We start from the raw sequence: 25618 nt of genomic DNA, 5'->3' as shown, positions 1-25618 counted from the left end.
CACATGACACAGTACCTGAAGTAAAAAAATTGTGCATCTTCACTTTCCACTCTTTTTCAATACTCTTTGCCCTCAGACATTAGCTAAGTAGTTAAAATATAATTTCACTTTATAACTTCTACTGAAATAATAAAGTCAAACTATTGTTATTTACATTATAGTAACATGCATGGGCTAATCAAGGTCTTCAAAAGTAGAGTTTTGAGGCCAAATTGTTTTCAAATAACAATTTACCACAATAGGAACTCAAGAAATAGCTGTAAAAGAGAACAGAGTATTAAAACACAGAGGAACATTTATGTAACACTTTATATGATTGTTCCAAATTGCTAAAAAAAGGACTAACTTGCTAGAACAGTGAGTCCTTGCCTCTAGGAGGACAAGGTACAATGCTGGATATGAAAATGGAAAAAAGATAAAAATTCATAATTTACATAAATTTCATTACAGGTGCAGTTACACAGAAAGCAAAGAACTAGCATCCACTTTTGGAAACATCTCATAACAGGACCCCATTTCCATCTCTCTGTACATCTGGAATCCATCAGAAATCAATGGAAATGCTGCAGGTTATAGTATTAACTCTGCAATTGATTTCCTTGAATGGAACACAACATCATAGTTTGGGTAATCAATAGCGTGGTTTGGAGCTGTCATTGATAATATGGTTTAGAGCCTCCTTTTCCAAATTGCCCGTAGAGATGACCAGAAAACAAACTATTGGAGAGTGCAAGCATTTTTAGTCCAAATTAGAATAAATTGAAAATCTCATACTACTTTTTTTTTTAAGAAAAGATTCCTCAGAATTTCAAATAGAATATATTGAAATACTTGTTTTTTAATGCTGAACTGTTCACTGTGCTAATACCAAAACAAAGTATTTTTACACTAATAGTGTGCACAAGTAATATAAAATAAATTAACAGAGAAATGCCAAAATGAAATGGTTATACTAAAGAGAAGATTTCAACATTTAAACAAACAAACAAAAAATCACATTATCCAAAATGTGAGAAAGCCAAAGTGAACTATTTGAACCTTGTTCATAAAGCTTCCACACAAGCACCCCTTCATACGAAACTTGTAAGTGAAGATTAACAAAAGAAGAAGAATTGTCAGTAAAGTTTTGTCACAAAAATATCTTCAGTTAACCATAACTGAGACTCTGAATCTAACTCAGATCAGTAGTACCTGAAAAGTTATCATCATCTGAACGCTGCTTAATGACCTTTACAGATGAGCTCAGTCAAGATCTCGATAACAAATAGATAAATATCTGAATCATCATTACGGAATTAACAGATCCATTTTTGCAGACAGGAGGTAACTGCAGGCCTAAGAAGAAAAAGAAAAGAAGCTGCTGCCTTATCCTAGAGACGATGCTCTAAGATGGGGTCAATAACTATTACTTTTGAAGCTATTACAACTAATTCTCATATAGTGCTTGTCCTGCAATAAAATAGATTAACTTACCTGCTTGATGTTTATTTTGCTATTACTTACTGAGGACTCTAAACTCCTGGGCTTTCATGGCTACGTTTTTAGTTTCAAGTACTTTCAATTTTTACTTTCAAATTGCAATTCACAGAACTGCGGCAAAATTTAGGCTTCCAAGTAGCTTTGGCTGAACTTAAAAATCAATATTCCACATGCAGAAATTTTGTCAGCCACATGCCTAAAGTAGGATGAAAGTACAGAAAGCACACTCTACATTTCCCTTTGAAGCACTTTTAAAATAAGGTCTTCATTCATCAAGTTCTCAGCTACAGATAAAAAACCCTCTCGAAACTAAAGATTTGCTTTTTCCCCTGAGGAGAACAATATGATGGAAAACCTCAACAAAAACTGGGTTCAAGTTGTATCGCCCTCAGCATGGGATGCCAATATCTAAATTCTGTCAAAAAACTGATTGTTTCTCCTGGTCACATGTTTCAGTAATTTTATTTTAACAAAGTGCTCAGAATTTAATTATCTCACTAGAGAGGCTATGGTTTTGTACAGCCCTATTAATGGATGAAAATCAGTTTATGCTTATGGATTTGGCAAAGCGATACATGGTTGCTATGATGATTACTAGTTGGCAAATATCTCACATAAATTGCCTAGAAACTTTGTCAGAGCAGATAAACAATCAAATACCAAGTTCCCCCTGGTTCATCTCAGCTCTAGTCTTGTACAGACAGTATGGGGGCCACCCCTGACTTCTGCAAAAGTAAATTAAAAATGTAATTAAATCAGACTTTAAAAAAAGTAATAATTTAAAGTTTATAGCACTTTTGTTCTCCCTGCACTTCACACATCCCCAAATACAGACATAGCTAATTGTAAAGCACAACTTTTGGCCAGACAAAACGTCAAGCAGGTTGCCCAACCAGATGCTCCTCGGGCACTGTGTTAACAGGGTTAGGCCAATAGAACGGCTTTGGTCTAGTTTTGGGGCAGGCCACGAGTGACACATCACATGAATGCCTTTAGCACCAGCTTCATGTCTCCTACTCATCACTAGGTCTGGCTCTTGTCTCTCAAATGTCAGAAGGACTATGATTAAGTGGAAATTCTCACTGCCTATATGTGTCCTGCCAGAAGCTGCCTGGAGTTACAGAGCAAAGAGATGTCCTTAATAGGAAACACATACGTCCTGTGGCAGTGATGAAGCGCTAACACAGGCCTTTGTGCTCTCCACTGGACCGTCCCTTCATTTCTCTCTTCTGTTCCTGCCTCTGCTTTCTCTTTACCTTGTTGTTTTCCTTTTTCCTGACTGTGTATTTGTTATTATTTGTTTTATGCTTTTACTCTGTAGATTTCTCCCTCCAGTGCCGTTCCCCTCTAATCCTAAAACGAACAGGTCCAAAGGATGCAGTTTGGATCAAAACCATGTAACACTCGTGCTATCTCCTCCTGCTCAATACAAACACTTCTTGGGAGAATTTAACAAAACTAATGCACTGAACAAACACTTGAAAGAATCCTAAATAGATGCCCTAAATATATACATATAGATATATTCACTTTCCCAAACACACTAAAACCAAAAGACGTTTTGCATCATGCTGAAAGAGATAACAAGTAAAATTATTAATAGAATCACAGAATGGTTGGGGTTGGAAGGGACCTTAAAGATCATCTAGTTCCAACCCCCCTGCCATGGGCAGGGACACCTCCCACTAGAGCAGGTTGCTCAAAGCCCCATCAAGTACCAACCACATTTTCATATGAAGAATAACCTTGGCCTCCTGTGCATTTCTGTGTGTCTGAACTTCCTTGCCACGGTGGAGGTAGAGGATCAGTTCATGCATTTAAGAAAAAGAATGCATGGTACAGAAAGCAAAACAGACGAGGGAAATATGAGTCAGTGTCTCTGAAATCTGCCATTTCAACAGAGTCAGAGAATACACAATCAACTACAGACAGGAAAGAAAAAAACACTAAGGGTGTAATAAACATATATATGTACATAGTTATATATATGCTTTAAAAATGCAATTTCTGTGGATCCATTACATAAGTATTTGAGCAATACAGAATATTATACAAAGCACTTTTTACTGCCTCTTAGTTCAAGGAAGAAACAAACAGACAATAAAACATAAGGATTAGAAATGTAAAGCTTTAGGGTTTAAAGATAACTACTTTAAACACTGTACAGCTTACTAATCTGCCACAAAACATAACTAAGCACTTGTTAAAGGACTATTTTGACAAATAACTAAGAAAACCAAAGAAAATTAAAGGGATTTGTTTTAGGTAAATGGGAACAAGTCAGAATCGGCCAACAGTGCTGCTGCGTGCAGCTACGACTGAAGGTATATCCTCCTCCCATGCAGCGCTCCTTTGAAGAGAACCAAATTGCTGAAAAGCAAATTAGAGCTGACTTAAATAAGCATGTAAGAAGGACCATAAAACCAGCTGTACGTATGAACAGCAGCTTCCAAAGGAAAAGTTAACAGAAAACTACAAATCCAACCCAGGAGGAAAGGACTACAGCTCCAACTGGGCAACAGGTACTCTTCTGCTCAGGAGCAGTGATGATAAGTGGGGAAAACAGAACCAGGAGGCACAGGATGAAAAGAATACACTTCACATGTATATAAACCTGCTGATGCATGAACACATACATCTCTGAAATCCTTATGTGTAACAGAAAAAAGCGTGGCATTCTGGAGGAAACTCGCAAATCTGTTGTATAGCACCCACCGTCTGTTATCATTCCAAAACTCTCAACCCGCTCTTCAGGTTTGGTCATGTAGTAAAAACATTTTTCCTAGAGGGTATCATCGAAAAAGTAACGATGTAGCACAGCCAGTTTGTACTCGCTCATATTAAGGACTGCTTTCTTAGTCAAAAATGTATTACTGAGAAAAGGTCTCCCTCTTTCACGGACATTGCTATGGCAACTGGAATAGTAACCTTAATATGTGCACTACACTCAGGAGACTTTTGCTTCAACAAACAGGGAGAACTAAGATTTATTAAGTGTCTGGTCCACTTTCCTAGGGCTTCACAGACAGAATTACTGTACTTAACCCTTTAACACTAGGTTGCTATCTAAAAATATTGCTTGGAGAATGTAAACCATTCCACTAATCTCTTTCAAAATACAATACATTATACAACAGATACTTACAAAATATTTACAAAGGCAGAGTGTAAGGATATTGATCTCTTTGTTAAATTCTTAATGCTTCGGGTTGTGACATAAATCACAAATCAATAGACATAAATTTTAAGAAGGATTGTAGTGATTAGCTGTATTTTTGGCTGAAAGTGGCAAAAGGTAGTTTGATCTTCCACTAGTTGGAATGCTTGATTTCATTTTTCCTCACTTCTATCCCAACCTGTGGATTTTGTCCCACTTCATAGATTTCAATGAGCATGGAATCAGTCTACATCTTAATGAATACAACTAGAAGTAAGTTGTTACAAAAAGTGAAAACTCTTCAGGAAAATAAATTTCAGGTACTCTGTGGAGGAAGTATAACACATCTAGTGGAAAAAAAAAATAACCAAAACCTAACAGTCAGCAAACAAATGCCCAGGAAACTACTTTTGCAATCGATAATGGTAATGCTCAAGTGAAGAAGAGAGTTACAAGACAGCATAGAGGTCACGACTGATACAATTTTGTATTAGCATCCAAAGAATATTGGTGAAGGGAGATTTCTAAAGAGGTGTGCTAAGAAGTCATTTACAAAATACAATGGTGACACAAGTTAATGGCCCTGAATACATAGCACTATTTAATGCTTGTTAACAATCATTAACCCTGGCACCATTATCGATGTAGCAATGGGGCTTAACATAGTTGATCTGAGCAGAAACTACCCAAGATCTACCTCTAAACAAGCAAGTCATGTGGCACCTTAGAGACATCAATAATAGGAGAGCAGAAAGAAGTATGCTGGATGCAGCAGATCCCAATAGTGTGATCAGGCAGAGAAGATCCATTAAAATAGCCACAAAGTAAAATTATTTAAGGACTAGACTGAACACAGTCTAGAGGGAAAAATAATTGTGGAAAAAAGCTCTATTGTGTTATGACTGGTGAAACAAAGAATTTTAATGAGTAGGACAAAACACCTGTCTGAGCGATAGGCTATACAACCGCTCATCCTCAGGGCAGAGAAGCAGAGGATGAAAGGAACGGTAATCCTCTGGCCTCCTGCCCACGGGGGAGAGCTCTGCTGCCACCCTGGTGAGTGTCCCACAGCTGCAGAGCCACAACATCAAAACAGGCAAGACCCACTCACACGTCTCTGAATGTGAAGCACAAAAGCATCACTGCTTCACAGAAGAAAATTAATATTTGCTTTAAGATAATGATTATTGATTAAAAACACCATCTATTTTCTGATAAATCCCTACAGAAATGAGATTAAATCTCCACTTTCATGCAGACAAAAGTATAGGACTTTGCCTCATCATTTTTAAGCCTGATTGTTACACTCATGCACAGTTGCAACCCAAATTATTTCATGCTTTCTTATTTGCAATCCTACCCACAATACTGCATAAAATAATTTGTTTCGGTTTCTATTACCTGTTCACATTAACACTTACATTGCTTTATGCACCTCACATTATTTATCTTCTGCTTCACATGCATTCTTCAAATACATATTTAAGAACAAATTCATTTTGTAAGACCAGAAACTCAGAGAAAATCAACCAAAACTACTAAACTTAAATAAAAAACAAACAAACCAACCACAAAACCCCCAAAACAAATCAGAAAATCAAAATTCCTCCTAAATCAAGATTGGCCACCGTTTGAGAAGCCACAATTCCTGCATCAAGGGACACAACAAGGAATGTTATTACCCTCACAACCCTAGGCTGAATGACCAATTACCCAGCTACAGTTGACTTGTAGGGAAGTTTTCAACATCAGCACAAATACAGCACCAAACTCCTCCATTCAGTTCCCTAATGAAAGAATTGAATCATTCAATCCATTTTACAACAAGACTGTTTAAACCCTTTTATTTAACAAAGTATTTTAATAAATCAGTGGAATACTATTGATCAAAACTTTTATTTCCCTTTTTAGCAGTTTCTGAGAGAAACTTTAGCCAGCTTGGAGACACTCTATGTATCTTTTCAAATTTTCTGGTGATTTTGCAATACTAAGTCTTCAGACTTGGCAAAAATTGCGTGTGTAATTCACACCACCACTAGACTTTTGTGAAAGATTTTTAGCTAAAAGCCTCCATAGATTGGAGCCCTATCTAGGATTTTTTTTTAATCTTTTATGTTACGTGCTGCTTTTCCCTGCATGGGGAATCAAAGTCCAACCACCCTCTGTTGCCTTTCAGAAATAAACCCTTCACACTGAACCACAGGCAATGAAACAGTTCCCTGGCCTGGCTTCCAGCTTCAGGCTCTGCACAGATAGATTCAGATAAATAATTAAAGCTATATACAGAGCTGGCAAGAGCACCACTACATACCTCTTCACTTCTGCCCAAGTCCCTGACAGAGAATCATGTCACAGCCTAAATATCTGAATGCAAAACACAGCTCCTGCTACACCAAAAATGCTCTGTGCACAATGGCTGCATTCCAGCCTGGCCACTTCAGACCCTCATCTCATTTAAGGGAGGGAAAAAAAATAATACAGGACTTCACTCTTAATAATATCCACCATAAATTACAAGAGTAATACCAGCATATATAGATAGGTAATTCTAATAGAAATATTTGTCTGTTTATTGATTCCAACTCAGCAACAATTTGCAGGAGCAGAATGTGTCTTCTTTTATTGGTCAGTGACAGACTGATTTCTTGCACTTGACCCATATCCATTGGCAAACATCACAACATGCTCAGATCTGATAAATAAAGTTCATATTTGCCTCCTGTGCACATGAAAAGCATCCTTTTAAAAGTGCCAAATGTTTTAAACCATAGTTTCCTGCACAAAATCGGCACAGGTGGTACTGTGGAATCTGTGTGCTGTGCTTCCCAAAGCACTTCCATTTATATCATCCACAAGTTTTAAAGCAATTTCAACCATCTTCATTGCCAGCTTTCTCAGACTCACTTTTCATTTAATTTTTCAGGACAGACAAGAGCCAACAGAGACTCAAGAAAAGCACCAGCTCAAGCAAAGGTGACTGTCTACACATTTCACTCCCCAGGTGATAAAAGCAGCGTAGAGCAAGAGAAAGGTGCTAGGCACAACCAAAAATAAATCTATTGGAAGCCACGGTCTCATTTGCTCTTTAAGGAGACCAAACATGATGCAAAGCAATAATACTTCTTCAGCCAGGTAATACCTTTCTATGCTAACTTTAATACACAGTCTACAAAATATTGCAGGGAAGTGACTGTTCAACTGTAAAGCAAAAATGGTTTAGTATTTCCTTTTTATTTTCTTTTTTCTTTTTTTTTTTTTTTAAGAGAGACTCTACTAAACACAATAAATTTTTTCAAAATAAAATGTGAAGGGGGGGATGGACGGACTTCCTCCATTAACCACTCCCTTCGTATCACTGAGGTTTCAAAAAGGTAGGGCATCACCCATTCTTTTTTTCTCCATAATGATAAAACTGATGTGTGAAGCTTAATAAAAATGCCCACCTCTGAACTAGTAAATATTAGTCAGAAAATGAAAGTCATGCCCCAGCTGGAGGTAATACAGGAAATCTGGAAACAGTACAAAAACAAAAATAAAACAAGAGCTTGAGTTAAAAATAAAAAACAAAACAACAAAACAGATATCTATTGCCTCCATACTGTTTTCAAGGCAGAGTGAAAATATTTCTGACGTACCCAGGTGTTTTGCTGAGCTTCAGCACAAGACATGATTCCACGGCACAGCCTGCTGCAGGCCATCGTTCAGACTTCAGGTCCTTCTCCAACACTTTTCGTTCAGATATATGAAAAAGGTCATGACTCTGCTGACTACATACCTATCTGATGGAATACCAGCAAGGACTCAATGCTTTCTACCTCATACAGGAAATGTTGGCAAAGATTATCTAAACAGCAAAAATGCAAAATCCCACATTCACAGAAGGAATAAAGGGAAAGATACTGAATTTCACTGTCATTAACAGCCAGAGTCCATGATAATAAGAAATGCAAGTACAACAAGATCTAGTGATTAGACTGCAAACATTTTAAGCCCTCAGTATTTCTCACAGGCCAGCATACATATTTCTAAGTTAACAGAAATGAAGAAAAGATCCTAAAGTAATGCTTCAGTACGGTTCAGAGATCCAGCTGCAGACTGCTGATATTGGCAGATAAGCAATGATTCATACATTGGTTTGTGAGCAACTAATAGAGCAATGATACAGTTGTTGTTGTCACTGATAAAGCTATTTTAGAACTATGCCCTAGTACACCATGTATCATGACTTCCCCTTAAATGTATTGCACTAGCACCCAGGAGACATGCTCCTAAAGCAAACTGTGGTCATGAAATGAGATGCTATGCCCGCCTTGAAACAGAGACTGGTCCCTGTTGCAAAATGGTTAGAATCCAAGACAGAAGCAATATGATAGATACATTAAGTCTCTTAACAAGTTTTTTGGCATAGGGAAAGTTTAACAGTAGCGCTTTCTTAAATTTAATTACTCTGGATATTTTAAACTACATTGCAGTTTTTTACTTAGACTAAAGTAAACCAAGCTGTTTTGCCATCTAATGCAAAGCCCTTATCAGTACCAATGTGCTGTCAGATTTAAGTACCTTTATTATTCACTGGCAGCATTTTAAATTCTCACTTCCTATTAGAAAACCTGAAGATCAATAATGCTAAGGGAAGATGTACTCTCATTTAACATCTTCGAAAGTATGCCAAGCAACTGGAAGGCTTTCTGAAATCAAAATGCTCCTTCAGATAATACAGATTTAACTGATTGATGGTTGTGTATGCTCTCCACCATGTCCTTTTAAATACAGTTGAAGTGATCAGATATGTAATTGAAAAATTTTAGTAAACTACTAAGTTATTATTTTTAAAAAAATACTAGCCATTATCCTTTCTTTTTTCTCTTTCCTTTGTAAATTCTTACCCAAAAAAAGGACAAAAAATCCAAGTCAGGCTTAAAAAAATTTTCCTTTGAAGTAAAACAAAAAAAAGAAGAAAAAAGAAAGGAAGGAATAAATCTGAAAGATACCTGCACAGGTATCTCTTGAAATGACATTAAGTGAGAACATATTTTGTCACTTTTAAAACTAGCTCGAAATTTTACTTTTATTCTCTTTGGCAACAGCTGATTATCTCAGATAAAGAACAACAGTTCCTCTGCAGCTTTAAACATTTGCATAATTATTAACTTTGGTGGCAAGCACATAAAATTGTGGACTCAGTTTCAAGCAGAAAAAGAAATGGACTGTAAAAACTTCTGTACGTAAGAGCTTGTCTTATTAAAGAGTAGACTAGAAACAACTACATGGGGATGATTTTTGTAGTGGAGGAACTGGCAAACAAGGAAGAAATAACATTGAGTTTCAGAAGACAATGCTAGAGACATTCAAACATCAGTATGGAAAGTTTCATTAAATTTCAGTAGTTAAATACTAGACCTTACCTAAGAACACAGTGATTCATCTAGTACTCTATTGTGGTACAACCCCCCCTCCTCTTCAGGTCACTTGGTACTTGGTGTGATCTCCCCCCCAACCTGGGCCACAGAACAATGCAATGGACCAGAACGTAAAATAATAGTCTAACATGAAAGAAAGAAAAGGTAAAGAGCAACAGAACGTATAGTGTGCCTAGTCCCCATGGCTTCTACCTTTTGATGACAATAACTATAATTGATCACTCCTGTCACCATATGGATCATGGCCACAGAGAAGGGGATACCAGAACCCCAAGATCTAGCAAGCTCTGGGGTTGCGTAACTATCATCCAAGTTGGGCGAGAGCAGAAAAATACCTGATGAAAGTCAATTGTCTTGGATCCTATAAGTAGCTATTCTAGTAAGGACCCTTTGAGCTCTTCGGGATTGCAGCAGGCTGTGGCCTGTAACTCCCCTGACTTGAGATACCTCTCAGGCTGACACCTCAAGACCAGGGCAGAAGAAGACCCTCCTCAAGCCTCAACTATCGCTCCTTGAGGAACGCTGTTGCATAATGAGTATTTACCCTAAATCTGAGAAAGGGAAATTTTAACTATAGGCTAGCCTCTCTCTCCCTCCCATCCACCTCTCCACCTGTATGTTGTGAGATATACATCAGCTTCATGGATGTGGATGACCTTCTTTCCATCCGTTAACATGTAGGACCTAAAAGCAGCAACTTTTGGCTTGTTAGCAGTCTGCTATTAAGAAATTCCCAATCAGAGACCTCTGTGTGCGTGTGCTAAAATTCAACCTCTCAATCTGCCTTGTATCATTAATAAATTTTGACTAGCTGTTAAATCATAACCGTGTCAGATATTTTTATCCACGACACACTCAAAATCCTTAAATCAGATATTTTTCTACAAAATATGCTCTAGACCGTGCAGAAACTGCTTACAGCAGGAATCACCTCTCTATTCCCATCCCTTCCAGGAGGTCAAGATGATAAAACTTTCAGATGGATACAAATTATTCTATCCCAAGAGAAGCAAAAAGTAGTAGTAAGTAGCTACTTATTTTTCACTAAAAACTTCCTGTGCAGGGTCCAGAAGCACTTATACGGCCAATATCCGAAGAAAGTGCCAAATGCTCCCCTCCAGCTCCACAGAAATGAATGCAGAATATTAAGTTATATATTTCATTCTCTATGCATATAATGCCACCATTGCAATGTTACTATGCCAGGAAAGAAAATATAATCTTGTTCTAAGTCATAAAAATAAAAATAGAAGCAGGAAGCAAAATGCTGCTTTGCAAAATGAGTCCTCATTTTGTTCTTTATCTAAGATATTGATTTCATTGACCATACTGGGAATTTTAAAAGAAAATGGAAAAAAAAATAGTCTATACATAATTTTTCTCTATCAGAAATACTAAACAATTAGTAAAAAACTTAATTATGCCAGCTTTTTCCTCAATTCCCATACACACACATACTCTAATAAGAAAAAAGCCCATTCTTTTCCCTTTTTTGGGCTTCATTGTTTCTTTGGCAAATAAACACAGGAAAACATCTAACTGCAAGCTTAGGAGTCCTAATACTGGCTGAGAGAAACATTACTGCAGGAAGACTGGATACTAGTACAACAGTACTGCTAATAAAACACTAGGTCTTTATTAAATAGTACTTCTAATATTATTTTCAATAGATGGAAAAATTCATAACTGTACAATCTCATAGCTTTTAGACCACATTGCTTACCACCTCTGTTTTTCATGATACTAGTAAAATTATCTTCTGTTGTATAAGTTTCTTAAGACAGACTTTGAACAGCACAAAAGAAACCTGAATCCAAGCAAGTGTTTAGCACCAAATTCTACATTTCTTTTACCACATCTGCAAAACTCTTAAAAGAAGTTTTTATCTTGTCATAGGCTGTAGTAAGTAGTTAAGGAATACAATAAACTACATGTTTTATAGTAGCAACAAAATTTAATATAACTCAATCCATAACCCTTTAGTTTTATTGTCCTGGGTTTTTGACATTAATAATATTTTCATGCATAGAATATTATGCATGTTATTAATGACTACTAGTATTCTTAGATGAATAAACTCACGGAGTTTTTGAGTAGCAAGAACATCCTACAGAACTAGCATAAGGATCTTCTTCCATGGACCTCCCTGCTTTTAGCAACCACTTTAATTCACAATACTGGGGTCTGTAATAACTTTATTTGACAATAAGGAGAAGTATTTTTCAATTAAGATGGAGCCAAAGGCAGCTGCTTTGTGCCTTTAACAAATAAAAACAAATCCATCAAAAACTATTTTAGGATTTAATTAGCCAAACAGTCTTAACTGGAAGAAACTGTTCCTCTTGGCAGTAGCATGGTTCTGGCTTTACCCAGTACCAGAGGTTTTGGCACTGACTTCAGCCAGAAACCAGTCCAAAGAAGGAACTAAGGGCTTCTCAGCAACTGTATGGTCACCGGAGTAGCTGGGGGAAAAGGTGTGGCAGGAAAATAAATGGAGCCTCCACTCTCTTACAACTAAACTACTGTACAACAAATAACACTAGAGCTGGTCCTGGAAAAAAGACTAACCTTACTTTTCTCCTTTTTTTTTTTTTTTTCTGGAAATGCACTTACCTTTGTTATGCCCATTTCATTCTTTAGAGTATACCATAAAGCAACAATTCAATTCAATCATATAGCTTCCTACAAATGAAAACTAGTTCTATTTATTACTGAACACCAACATTGATCAATATAATTGAATCATTATTTCCCGTACAAAGTTATTCTGAATTTACATACAGATTCACCAGACTTTCAAACTCTTACCTTCCACAGAGCATTCCTTAATAATACTCTATTTTGCACAAAGCCTATTGTTATTCCTTTGATTATAACACCTGGAGTAATACAAAGATCCAACTACAATAACATGAAACAGGTGGTTGCTATTGTGTTACTTGTACATTTCTTGCAAACAAAAAGAATGTGAACAACCCAAGTGATCAAGAGAAAAGGAGTTCAATCAGGTTAAAAAAAGAATTTGAATTTGTTTTCTTTTACACATTAAAACTGCATAATTCTTTGGGAATTTGCATACTATTTGTAAATCTTCTAATAAAGTAGAACATTAAATACAATTTGTAGACATCAGAAAATGACTAAGAGCTGTACAAGTATATTGAAATATTGAAGAATCTATTCCAGATGTGAAAAGTCAGAATCAGTTCTCAAATCCCAAAGTTCAGACATTAATAGAATGATCTAATGTTCTGAATTGGTATTTTTGTGAATCCACAAACAAGATGCAGTTCTTAGAAAAAAATTCTACATCACTGCTTCAAGCTGATTCAGTAGCATAAACAGAAAATTTTAGTGGGTTTGTACTAGACAGAGCTTTAAAATTAGAAGGCCACTTCAAAAATTAATGAAACAGACGTGACGCAAAACTGGGATGCTGGCCAATTTCAAGAGGTTTTGAAATTTTAACTGATTCTTTCTCGATGCCTAGATAGTGATATCATTCAATATTCAAAATTATTACCTATTTTCAAATTATGTGAGATTATACACTTACCATTAATCCATTTGGCTTCTGGATTATGAACTATGAACTCTTTTCTGAAGAGATCTTCCAAGGACAATCTGGTTTCTGATGAATTCGCAAGTTCATCTAAAATAAATATAACAGGATCATTTTAGATAGTCATTAAAAACAATATATTCAATGTTGTTTGCAAAATATTGGAATTACAGAAACAGAATACATAGTTCAAAGGTCCTGTCAGAATGAACAACAGTACCTTGCTCTTATTTTTTTTTCACTACAAGAAAACGTTTCATTTTTCTTCAGTAAAGCTTCAGAAAACAAAGCATTGTTATCTTATGGACAGGGCAACAGAACAATGTAGTGCTTGGCTATTTATTATACTGGGACTGCAGTGGGAAAGCTCCTTCTTTCCACAGCCCCACACCAAAAGAAAAGTCTGATTACACACCAATATAAAAATTTCCTGACAGCCAAAGGATGTAGGCCATATGATCACCTTATAAAGACAGAATCTAAGAAAATACTCTTATAAGTACATTTAGAACAAATTTCACTTATTCTACAAATTAAAATGTAAATAAAAAAATATAATTCTATATGCACATTTTATAGTCTGTGCTTGCTCTTCAGTGATAAGCACAACATAACATTTGGCTAACAGCCTTGTGTTTTTCCCAAACATGATAGAACCCAGGAATATTGTGCTTGTGAACATTATCCAACATTGATTTTCAAAACAAAAAAAAACAAAAAAAAAAAGTTACCAGCTCCTAAAATCATCTCCATGCTTCAGAAAAGAAAAAAGAAGCTCTTCTAAATTCTATTTTTCTTAGGCTGTAGGTTAAATAAATAATAAGTAGCGAAGATTCAATAGTGAACTGTCACACTAACGTGAAATAAAAGGTACAATTAAAGCAAAAGTTTTGCTGTCAAAACACAAAGTTTCCAATGAATATTCACTGGTAGCAGCTATGCACTTCACCTAACTGCTTCAGGCTATTTAGGAGAACAGCAGCTGCCAAAAGCTGCGTTATACATTGACTGTGCACTAGTAAAAATATGCACCTACACACTTCCTACACAATCAAGCAGACAGATGCCCAGTCAGGTCTTTTAATCATTTTACCATTATTGGGTAGGTTTGCCATAGATTAGTGCAGTATTTCTCTGCTCTATGAGCTTTTCCTTCCAATGTGTCAGGCATCCACCTTCTCTACAAGCGAATCTTTTTGTTAGTTAGATTTTGTCCTTACAGATTGCTCATGTTAAACCGCGCCGCTGATGACAGACCCATAGAAAAAGAGTATCTAGAATCACAGCAGACAAGGAGCAATCTTGTTATCTTTACGTTATCCCAATATGTTACCAGCACATTTTTTCACACAGGAATGTGCATTGTAGAGGTCATATCCTGTAATACATTTCAGATGAAAATGTGGCCCCTTCACAGTGAGTAAAGTCAATCATAGTTTTATTATTGGTCTTTATTTAGCCAGAGTTCTCAATTAGAGGCCTAAGCTGAAAGCTGACTGGAATCAACAACAACATGATCTTTTTTGCCTTTAAATGTCAGCACTGCCTGCTGCAGTCACTTCCATTAGTATTAACGAGGTGCATTCTTGCTGTATTGAAGAGAAACTCCTTTTTATTGCACATCATAAATTTACAATAGACACAAGGCCACCACAGCTGCTCACTCCGCGGCACTGCAGCATTTTGCACGCGCCTTCCTCCCAGGTCTCAGCAGGGCCCTGGTAAGCACTGACTCACCACAATCAACTCTTCTTGCACTTGATGTCTTGTAAGGCTAAGCATGCAGAGTTCTTCAAATCCTCTCTCATAAGACAAACATTCTAATCCTTAAATAAGCTTTTTGCCCTCTTCCTACCTTCCAGGGACCAAAATAGCTTGTTTGGGTTTTTTTTAAGTCTCCAACTCCAGAATGGGACACAATATTCAACTCGCAGTCTTACCAGAGCTTAACAGCAGAGTAACATTATCTCTCTTGATTTATACCTAATCCCTCAGTTCACACATCATGGGACCTTGTTAGCTCCTGCTCCTGCCACACACTGAGTTTTTATCGTCGAAGTAAGCAGATGTTGTTATATATGCTCTACTCAGCTCCACAAATACATTCCCTGTCTTCAAAACACTACTTCTAACTTAACAGCATCAAATACTGGGCTCTTCATATGCCCATCTTCCCCTTTCCTCACAACCTTGCTGACTACCTACCCTCAACAAGCTGTTTTCCATCACCAATTTTGATTCAACGCACCCTTGTCCTGATGCTGGTTTTGATCCCGAAAGGATTCCCCTTCTAACCTTTCTTGAATCTGTTTCCATTTATTGTGACCCCTTATATCCTGCCCCTTTGCCAACTATCAATCAAGCTCACACAACCTGCTACGTTGCCAAAAATTGGCTTACCCGAGACAGTTTAGTTTTCACAGATTATTTTTTTATTAACTGCTTTAATAAAAAACACTAAAACAATATATCAACTGTGTACAGAAAGGCAATCAGAGAAGAAAGGTACACTGGCTCTGCTCTCTGTCTACTATCAAATTCACATGCCTGCCAAGTAATGTCTATATAAATTGGATTTTAAAGTAACTCTTTAAGTTGCTGTTAGCATTTCCAAGCTGAAAAAGCTGGCAACTTTACTAGATGTTTGAAAAGTAAGTAATGATAAGTCATTACCATACTAGAGGCTTGTTTGTAATCTTTGACACTAGCTTTCTACTCTGTCAATATCTCATACTGTATAATTTTTAAGAAAAATGTTTATTTGACATCAAAAGACTCTAAAATAGTAATTTAAGTTTCCAAAATGCTTAGCTTATATATAGCAAGAGGAATGACACATCATATGAACTTTCAAAACATTATTCTGGGTTAATCTTTCTTGAGCACAAGCACAAATTTGTATGTACTTCCCAAAATACTTGTTTTATTTTAAAAACTGCCTTTTTCCTCTTTATTACCGCATTACTGAGTAGCCTACTTTTTTTCACTACTCCTCTTTTTCATTTGTGTTTTAAATTATTGAATTATTCCTTGAAGGAATCATATTTCAAACCTCCTCACACTGTTTCCCATGGATTTCTATATTTTGGTCTGAAATTACATATATTAGGTATAGAAACTGAACACAGATTACAGACAACACAAACAAAATTAAATGTTAAAAACTAAATGGCTGCTTTTTAATGATATATCAAACTAACAGCAGTTCAATAACCGGTATGTATTTATTCAAAAGTACAAACCTGTTTGTGTTTACTAAACTAGAAGACTGCAGAAGTAGAAATTAATAGCCTCATTACTTTTCATGAGTTTATAGGATATTCTTTCTGCATGTTAATAATTAAAAGTAATCTAAACACCTCATAAAATTTACCTTCTAACTTAGAAAATAAAACTAATAATGATGTAGTATAGTATCCCATTAACGCAAACTCCTTACTGAATTTTCTGTGGAAAAAAAAAAAAATTAACACTAGAAATGAGAAAAAGGAATTTTTTTGCAAAATTGTATTTTTTTTTTCCTCCGTATCAAGAGATAGCAAAGCAAACTCTGAGTTTTCTTTGAGCCTATGAGTAGAGTTACATGCCACCTGGTTAACAGTAATTACCATATGTTATCATGCAGCATCATGCTATCATCAGTACCTCAGTAAAGGATTCCCACATAAAGTATTCGAGTCTGCCACAACTTCAGAAACTGTAAGCTAACATGAAGGTAGAACTACTGTCATTCCCCAAATTAAAAACAGGTTGAAGTGTTGTGGCAAAACACCTGCACAAGGATGGCAATGCCTGTACAACTCTTAGGCTGTTCTTAGGTGATTTTTCATATAAAAGCTTTCAGTTGCGAGTACTTCCAATTGAGCATTTTTCAGTTTTGAAATACAGATCAACAGTGGTCGATCAGATAGGTCTTCAGATAATTCCTACAATGTGGAACGCACTGCCATGATGCAAAGCACAAAACCATGCTAGTTTAAAGGAAGGAGTGAGGCCCTGATCCCAGAAAATCCATCTATGAATATTTCAGTGTGTGCAGGTATGTGATGGAACTTCAAAAACATGAACTAGAATAAAACCAGAAAAAGGTACCTGTGTTATGTTTATACTGACATACAATCCAAACGATGGCATCTCATAAACAGCTATTTCTGTCTCTGCAGTGGCCACAAATTCACTTAAAGTTCTATTTATAAGATTGTTCCCAAGATACTTTCTTCTGTTATTCTGTCTTAAATACTTCTCCAGTAATCATCTCCAAATATTACACATAGAAATCACTGGATTCATAATTAAATTGCCCCAGAGGCTCCCAGTCTGAAACTCACAAGGTTTTCCACACTCCAGTCCCTTACTTTAACAAGGGTAACCTCATTCTTTAGTATCTCCATGCACTTTCTTTATCGTTGCACTTATCTGTGAAGAAAACTAGCAGGGATGCTTGCCTGCAAGACTTTTACTCCCAGCTACAGAGCAGTGTAGCAATTTGTACTTGGTGGGCGTGATGGGTTTTTTTTACCATACTCCTTAGACCACAGAAGTCCACAGGGAGCTGTTGAGCCCCCACAAGAGGTTACCAGACTGGGAGTCCATTCAGACTCTACCACGAAACTCTTACATTACTGAATGGTCTGGTCTTCCATTTTTCCATCTCTTTGTTGAGAACACTCATACATTTATAAAATTTCTGAGTATTAGCACAGATGAAAAGCACTATAAAGGGGATCAAAATATTACCAGTACTGTTGGTAGAATTTACTGAAACCACAACCATAATTGCAAAACAGATATTTCATATTTTAACAGAAGCTAAGATATTAGTAGGTGAAACTAGATCTCTTATTTCAGCACAGTTTCTGCTTAGTGTTGCATATTCAAGTTATATTTCATGTAATAAAAAACACTAAAAGAAAAAATAATAAAGAATTTCCATTTAGTTTTAACACCACTTCTATCTTTAGCAGAAACTAAGCCTCTTTGAATCCTTTTGCATATAATTTACGCAGAAGATTTTCTTTTAAAAGCTTGTTATCTCATATGGAAGCATTGATCCCTCTATTAAAAAAGGCACAAAAGCTGTTGCTCAAAGTTTGAGTGAAGTCAAATGACAGCTGATAGAGTGTATATGGACCTAAGAGTTTCTTATATTCTAGACAAATTTATAAATAACTGTAGGCAAAAGAGATCATTTCTGTTTGGTTTGGCATATCAGTAAATACAGTTTTGCCTCTACAAAACTTTCAACAAAATAATCAGGCTTCTGAGCAACCACCATCCAAAATTGTTACCATCTCCATAAAAACAAGTAGAATGATGAAGAGTGTTCAGGGGAGTTCACATGAAATCTAAAAAGCACCCATTGGTACAGGCAGAACAAAATAGGGAAAAAGGTCTCTGATGCTCAAAAAGTATTAGAAATGAAAAGCAATCCACTCTGAACTATCCCAAGGTAATACAGGACAAAATTCGCACTACTGCACTGAATATCTTAATTCAGATCTATTGTATTTTATGAGAAGAATTTGCAAAACCAAGTATTTACAGTAACAGATTGGTAGCACCTTAGAACTGAGCACCTCACAATAGCCAGACCTGTGAGAGAGTCTCCAAGTTTTTCCTCCCCTCAAATGCTAGATATCCCAAAGTGATTTTACATATATTCAAGACCAGATAACTGTGCTCAGTACCTGCCAGCAAAGCAGCAAAGTATCAGAATATTTTCTTCCAAAAACATATTAATTAATCATGACAGTGAAGGGGGAACAGCACTGATTAGGAACAAAATAGGGAAAGTAGCTCTCCTACAACTTACCTCCAAAGCTTTCTTTGGTAAGCATTTCCAACCTGCAAGAAACCTCAGTTTTTCAAACCTAGATCATTTTGGGAAAAAGGATTTTATTTATGTCAAGCTCTACAGTCTCTATGGGATATCTTAGAGCATCTGAGATGACAGAACTAGTTTTCACTCGCATGACTTGAACTGAAATGTAGGTCCCAGCTTACATCAACTTTTCAAGCAAGCTCTCTGGATTTTGAAACAGCCTCAGAGATGTAATTCACTGAGCTTTTTAAACATATTTTTTAAAAAATTACCATTTCCCTAGGTTGTTTATTCTTTTTTCCATGAGTGCCTTCAAAGACTTCAACTTAGGTTTTTACCTCATTAATAATTCTATATAGATATAAGAGCCAGAACTGATGCTTATTATTGTGAATTTCAGCATAACACTTTTGAGATTTTACAAGCCATAAAAAAAAAGTTACCTCTCCTTGGAAAGAAAAACAGTCTTCTGTCTTAAAGTGTACCAAGATACACCACCATTTGCCCTCAATGTCTGTTTTTCATTATTCCCTGAAGAAACTACTATACACTGAGACTACAGCAGCACAACTTTGCTTTTATTTTTCTCAAAATGTTCTATGTTAAATAAGCAAACAGTAATTTCTTTATCATTCCTTGGATAGCACCATGAATATGTAGTAGACATTTATACAAAACAGAAGAAGGAAAATAGTCCGTAGCATTCCTACATATTCTCCCCAGCTGTCTTGCTCCCTCTGACAAGCAAAGCTTTTTTGACCCTTTTCCATCCAGTCTCACCACCTTCCTTTTAAGCCGCAGCAGTCTGCTACTGTACTTGCTCATGCACAGACTCACCCAGCTTCCCTTGATGATATCATCCAGTGGCCAAATTGTCTGGAACCATTATTTAACTAAAAAGCACTTCATTAATCTTTTGGTTTACACCAACTGGGCCCTTGTATGGCGGAAGATTTGCAGATCAATATTTACTATCTAGGCATGCCATCCAATCAGGTATTTTACATTTACATCCAATACCAATGAGGTATTTGACATTACAACTTTAAATCTCACAAAAAGAATTCAAAGATATTTTTTCTTTAAAACTTGCACAGTTTCTTTCTCTTAGGTTCCTAGACATAGTTAAATGGTTGCTGTCCCAGCAGTAAAAAGAAAACCTTTAGCAAATAAACTCAGATCAAATTAGAACAACAAAAAAGCATAATTATTTTATATGTTCAATTGCTTTTTTTGTCTATTACTTGCCCTCCTCCCCCCTTCTTTTTATTTTTTTGTTACTGAACCATTAAGTAATTTCCCCTCTCTTTGTTTTTGAGAGAAAGAAAATGGAAGAAGTTTGTGCACATATATATGAAAGATGCATGCTTCTCGTTCAGTGAGAAGTTTCATTCTCAGTATTAGTCTTCCATGACATAGAGCTTTCTCTTAGCTCATCTGTGAATCTGAAATTACTCAAGTGACAAAACCTTAAAGTCAACTCACACCTGCTGAGGCTAATAAGAATTGCTTGTAACCATCTCAAGGCTGACACAATCCTAAGGACCTACTGCCAAAGCCAAATGCTTCTGCTCCACAAAGCCTCTGGTAACTCTTGAGTCCCTACAGGCACCCAATTTATTGTTGCCAGAAGTTAAAAATGCTTAAGGGCAAAAGATACTTTAACATTTATATGTTATTTTAATGACTGCATTATGAATCATACACCTTCAGAAAGATAAAATAAAGAAGTAGGTTACCTGGCGTTAAAAGAATGACAGACATAGTGATGAGTGAACAAACAACTAGAATCACCAGCAGCGCAATAGCAATTCCCTTCCAGTTCCTCTGCGGAGGGCTGTTACTTCCAAGTTCCTACAGAAATGGAAAAAAATAAAATAAAAGGAAAAGACCATGTTTCATAATCACATATTTCTAGAACTATTAGCAATAGGAAAATTGCTCTGTGCACACTCATAATCACAGCATGGGAGGTAATCATGATCCTTTCCCTCTCAATAGTACACACAATCATCCAAAGGTGTGTAACTCATGCTTTTTTAATAGGTATCTCTTTTTTTTAAATATATATTTGAAATTTTATACCCCTAAGAGACAATCAAATGAGCTTATACAGGCTGTCCAAAACACGACTGGTGTTAAAATGGGCTGAACATAAACTTCAGGACAATATCAACTAGCAGTTTATAAGATAATTACATAAATGAAATGTAGCAATTTACTGTAATTCCACCTAGTGTTGTATGGACCATAAAGGTTTAAATACACAACCTTTTTAATGTACGCTATTAAACTTATTTGTAATAGAAAACATTTACAAAACTGCCTGAGGCTCCAAGTATTCCATCCAAAACTACACAACTCTCTTTCTCTATACAGTAGTTCAACTGTAAACTGCTCCCCTATTACTCATAAAAAACCAACAGTAGCTTATAACAAACGTTAAACGAATGCTTCTGTAACTACTAGTACACTTAAACCTACATTCTCTGTGCTTACGTGTTTAACTCCTATTAACTCTAGCCGGATGCCATTCAGGTTTGTTAGTAGTAGCAATGCCTTGTCTGTGTTCGTGGTACAGTTTGAGACCAAACAACACATAAACATGTAACAACAGAACAACAATAATAGTCACTTGCTTCATACAATCCTAACTTTCTCTCACAGAAAACAATATTTTTTTTCTATCTCTAGCTGGCATGCATAAATGTTTCCCTGCCACAATTATGCATGCCTTTACTATCTCACAATTAAATTGCTGTGTTAAGACTCTGTGAACAGAAACCTGTGAGGGTCTTCTCAGAAGACCCTCCTTCAGCCTGCTTACTAAGTTATGTTATACAAGTGCTTCATGACCTACACAAGCTTCCACTAAGCTCCAACTAAATACCAGGTGGGATAAAAAAATGTGGAGTCTGGCTCACACTTTCCCTTGGTTGGAAAACAACACTATATAAAAGCCTCTCCCTGCCTCCCCAGGACCTGCTGCCAGCAGAGCCCTGCAAGGCTGCCGCTCCACTGAACACATAGGGAGTGACTGCTGCTACAATGAGAGGTTACTTGTAGTCTCTCCTATTTGATCTGCGATCTTGGGTTTGTTAATCTTGCAAGTACACAGCAAGGATGTTCTTTTATCTTTCTCCTTTCTGCTGGACAAAAGGGCAAAGGGATGGGGGCAACTCAGCCACCTTATTCTATGAGGAAAACTCAGGGACAGGAAGGTACCTCCTGCGATGTTTTATAAGCTTCCAAAGGCATATTAATACTTTTCCACCTACACATTATTTCATTTTTGTTTTCTGAATTATAAATGAGTGAGAAATTAGGATGTTTTAACAACAGAAACTGACAATGTTCTTACAGCATACACATACACCATACACCACCCACAACAGCATCTCTAACTATATCTTTAATTATTTTGGTTTTTTCATCTGTTCATTTCTACCCGTAAAAGAGAATTTTTTCTCCTGGTCCTCTTTTCAAGTAAACATAAGAGGATTTCCCCTGCACAGCCTCTAAGCAATCTCAGGGGGGAAGTCTCACAGGAGCCCTCAGCCTGTTGAGGAGCGCCCCCCCGCCGCCCCAACATGGCTGCCACCCATGGGGTCCCACCCTCCTGACTTGCCTGGGCCCGGCTGCACTTGCTCCTTTTAGAGATTGTTAGCCTCACCAGAGGGGAAAAGCAGCCATTCTGTCTCCTCAGTGTAAACCCTAGGCCACAGCTGGTCTTCACAGAATCAGCTCCCTCACCTGACAGGCATTAGCTTCCCCCACCCCACAGCTGAAGCCAGCTTGGGCCTAGTGGTGAATGGCTGCTGGGCAGCCCAGGCTGCTCTCAGCCCTTCCCGCCTGCTGGCTGTAAGAATAATTGTACCCTTTTATTACTACTACACAAATCTCCTCTTTGGTGTTGATACTGCTTGAATGGCAGATAATGGATGATGTTCAATTACGGCACGCAGAAGGAAATTATTGAGGACAGTTGCAGCACAGTGCTGGCAGGCGGACCCCCTCAGACTGAACTCTGTGCAGCCTTTCAGGGGGTCACCATGCAGGAGAAGCCCGATTACCATAACCAACAATGCATCTTTGATGCCTGTATGTTTTTTACTAACATTCAGTACTCCTGTCTTCCACAGGTGGGGGGTAAAAATGGTGTAAGCAGGAGCTCCTGACATCTACCTCCTTTCCATCTTCCATTGCCCATTTCCCAACCCCTTGCAAACCTGCCTGCTCATCTTGACTTCTCGACTTCTTCATGTCCTTCTGATTCATTCCCACCTCATTAAATACTAATTACCACAGCAACTTCCTGCCTAGCCTTAAAGGCTGTTGTCTCCTAGGTCTGCATGATGGCTTCACAAGCCCCTTTGGTGTTCCCTAGGATATGACAATTGCATGGTTGAGTCCTTTCTGGACAGTCCTGGCCATGCTGACATGGCAAGGATGGATCCCTGATTTTCACAGGAATACAAAGCTTTTATGTCCTGCATGTAAACTCAGATCCAAGCTATTATTTTCCCTTAAGTAAGAATTATTTTAATGTTAATGGGACAGTCTAGAAAATACGAACTTATTCGAAACATAACCATATAAGCCTTTTTCACGTGACACTTAGAGTCCAATCGTAACAGAAGAACTAGCAGCTCATACCAACGAGCAGCAGTGAGAAAACAGTAGTTACCCTCAGAGAATCACGAAACCCTGTTCCAAAGGATTGACTTGAAATGACTGAAGCTGGACAATTTGATGAATGTTTTCTGTACCAAGGCCCCTAAAAGAAATGTACCAAGTCCTCATTATTCAGAGGGTTCTTCTCTGCAGACAAAAATATTGTTCTGTTTCTAAAAATAGAGCTCCATTTTAAATACTTCTGCACATTTTTGCAAGGAGAATATCAAATGGATGAATCTAGTATTGAGCATACAAAGCTTACTAGTACCCACAGTGAGAAAGAAGGGGGCTTCCAGCTAGCTGAAGATCTTGGGAGACTGGCATAAAAAGGACTTATCTCTGACTAAGAAGAAAGAACTTAGTTTTAATAATTTGATAAAATTCATGAGTTGTTCCAAATCATTAGATTAGAAGTTATTAAAAGGTTATGAGGATGTTTTTAAATTGAGTGACAGCATTCTGGTAAGGCATTTGCAAAGTTTATGTACACTAACAAAAAAGATTTAATGATCTATTAGAAAAATTCTACAGTAAGGTGAATCATAGTACAACTAGCATCAGGGACATCTCCAATCAACTCTCTTGATGTTAACCAATGCAACTCTTGGAATGTAATCTACAAAGTTCTAAAATAGAGTAAGCTGCTGTTCTTCAACAATAAAATATTTTTAGCCTTCCACTGCCTTTCAAAATGGTCATAAGCAAAGGCAGTTAAACAGTTTTTTAGACCATGTATCATTGGCAAGAAACAAGCTGTCACTTTTGAGTATGACAAGAAGATAGAGGCATTCAAGAGGAAACATCATAGAGCGCCACACAATGAGAAGCTTTCAACATCACATAGTTTCCCCATAACTAACTGCTAACTGGCACATAACAACAATGAACAGGCAGATGGAGATTTAAGGATCTAATCTTCTAAATAGGCTCTTCTATGAAAGTAATTTGAAAAAATAGCAACTTTTGAAGATGGCATTTTATATATAATACTATCTAGAATATTATTATAGATTTTACAATCTAACTCTAATGAATCAGAAAATGTCTGCTCAAAGCATAATACAATTGAAAGTATTCTCATTATTTAAAGTACCTTTTTCACAAACCATTTAATTGCACTGTTGCCAAAAACAACCCTTAAGTAATATATATTTCTGAATGTAATTTGTGATTGAGTAACATCTTACTAAAACACAACTACAAAGAGAAAAAGCCATTATACTACATACACAAAAAACTGTACACCAGTGTTACAGAACCTAATGCTTCTGGCCTATTCCTGCCAAATGCTAAAGACCTCATTTTACCATGAGCTTTTAATTACTACCATCAGTGAACTCAACGTATGCAACTGAAGGGAGGTTTTAGACTAAAAGCCTAAACTTTCTGCTCTGTGATTGTCTCCATTTAATCTCTGTTGAAAAGGCCCCTAAAAAAAAAGGTGTAACTTGCAGTCAGACTGGTTTTACAAAAGCAGGTATTACAGATTTTGCAAATAGTGT

At 36.8% G+C, this 25618-nt stretch overlaps 1 protein-coding gene across 4 annotated transcripts in view; it reads right to left on the bottom strand.

Moving 5' to 3' along the window:
• DPP10 (dipeptidyl peptidase like 10) overlaps positions 1 to 21287 on the bottom strand; it is a 233609-nt gene extending 212322 nt beyond the window's left edge. For 2 of the 4 annotated variants that reach the window (XM_074145792.1, XM_074145793.1), the window contains exons 1-2: positions 21179 to 21287; positions 13613 to 13708 (exon numbers count right to left, since the gene is read on the bottom strand). In XM_074145792.1, the coding sequence (XP_074001893.1) occupies positions 13613 to 13708; positions 21179 to 21203 (121 nt within the window). In that variant the 5' untranslated portion in view covers positions 21204 to 21287. The remainder of the gene's footprint in view (positions 1 to 13612; positions 13709 to 21178) is intronic. The other 2 variants (XM_074145791.1, XM_074145794.1) reach the window with 2 other exon arrangements.
• Between the last annotated feature and the right edge of the window lie 4331 nt (positions 21288 to 25618).

Source organism: Numenius arquata, chromosome 3 (genome assembly GCF_964106895.1).
Source record: "Numenius arquata chromosome 3, bNumArq3.hap1.1, whole genome shotgun sequence".
In the NCBI taxonomy this organism is placed as follows: Eukaryota; Metazoa; Chordata; class Aves; order Charadriiformes; family Scolopacidae; genus Numenius; species Numenius arquata.
Note: the sequence above shows the minus strand (reverse complement) of the source record. Positions and strands in the feature narration are given on the sequence as shown.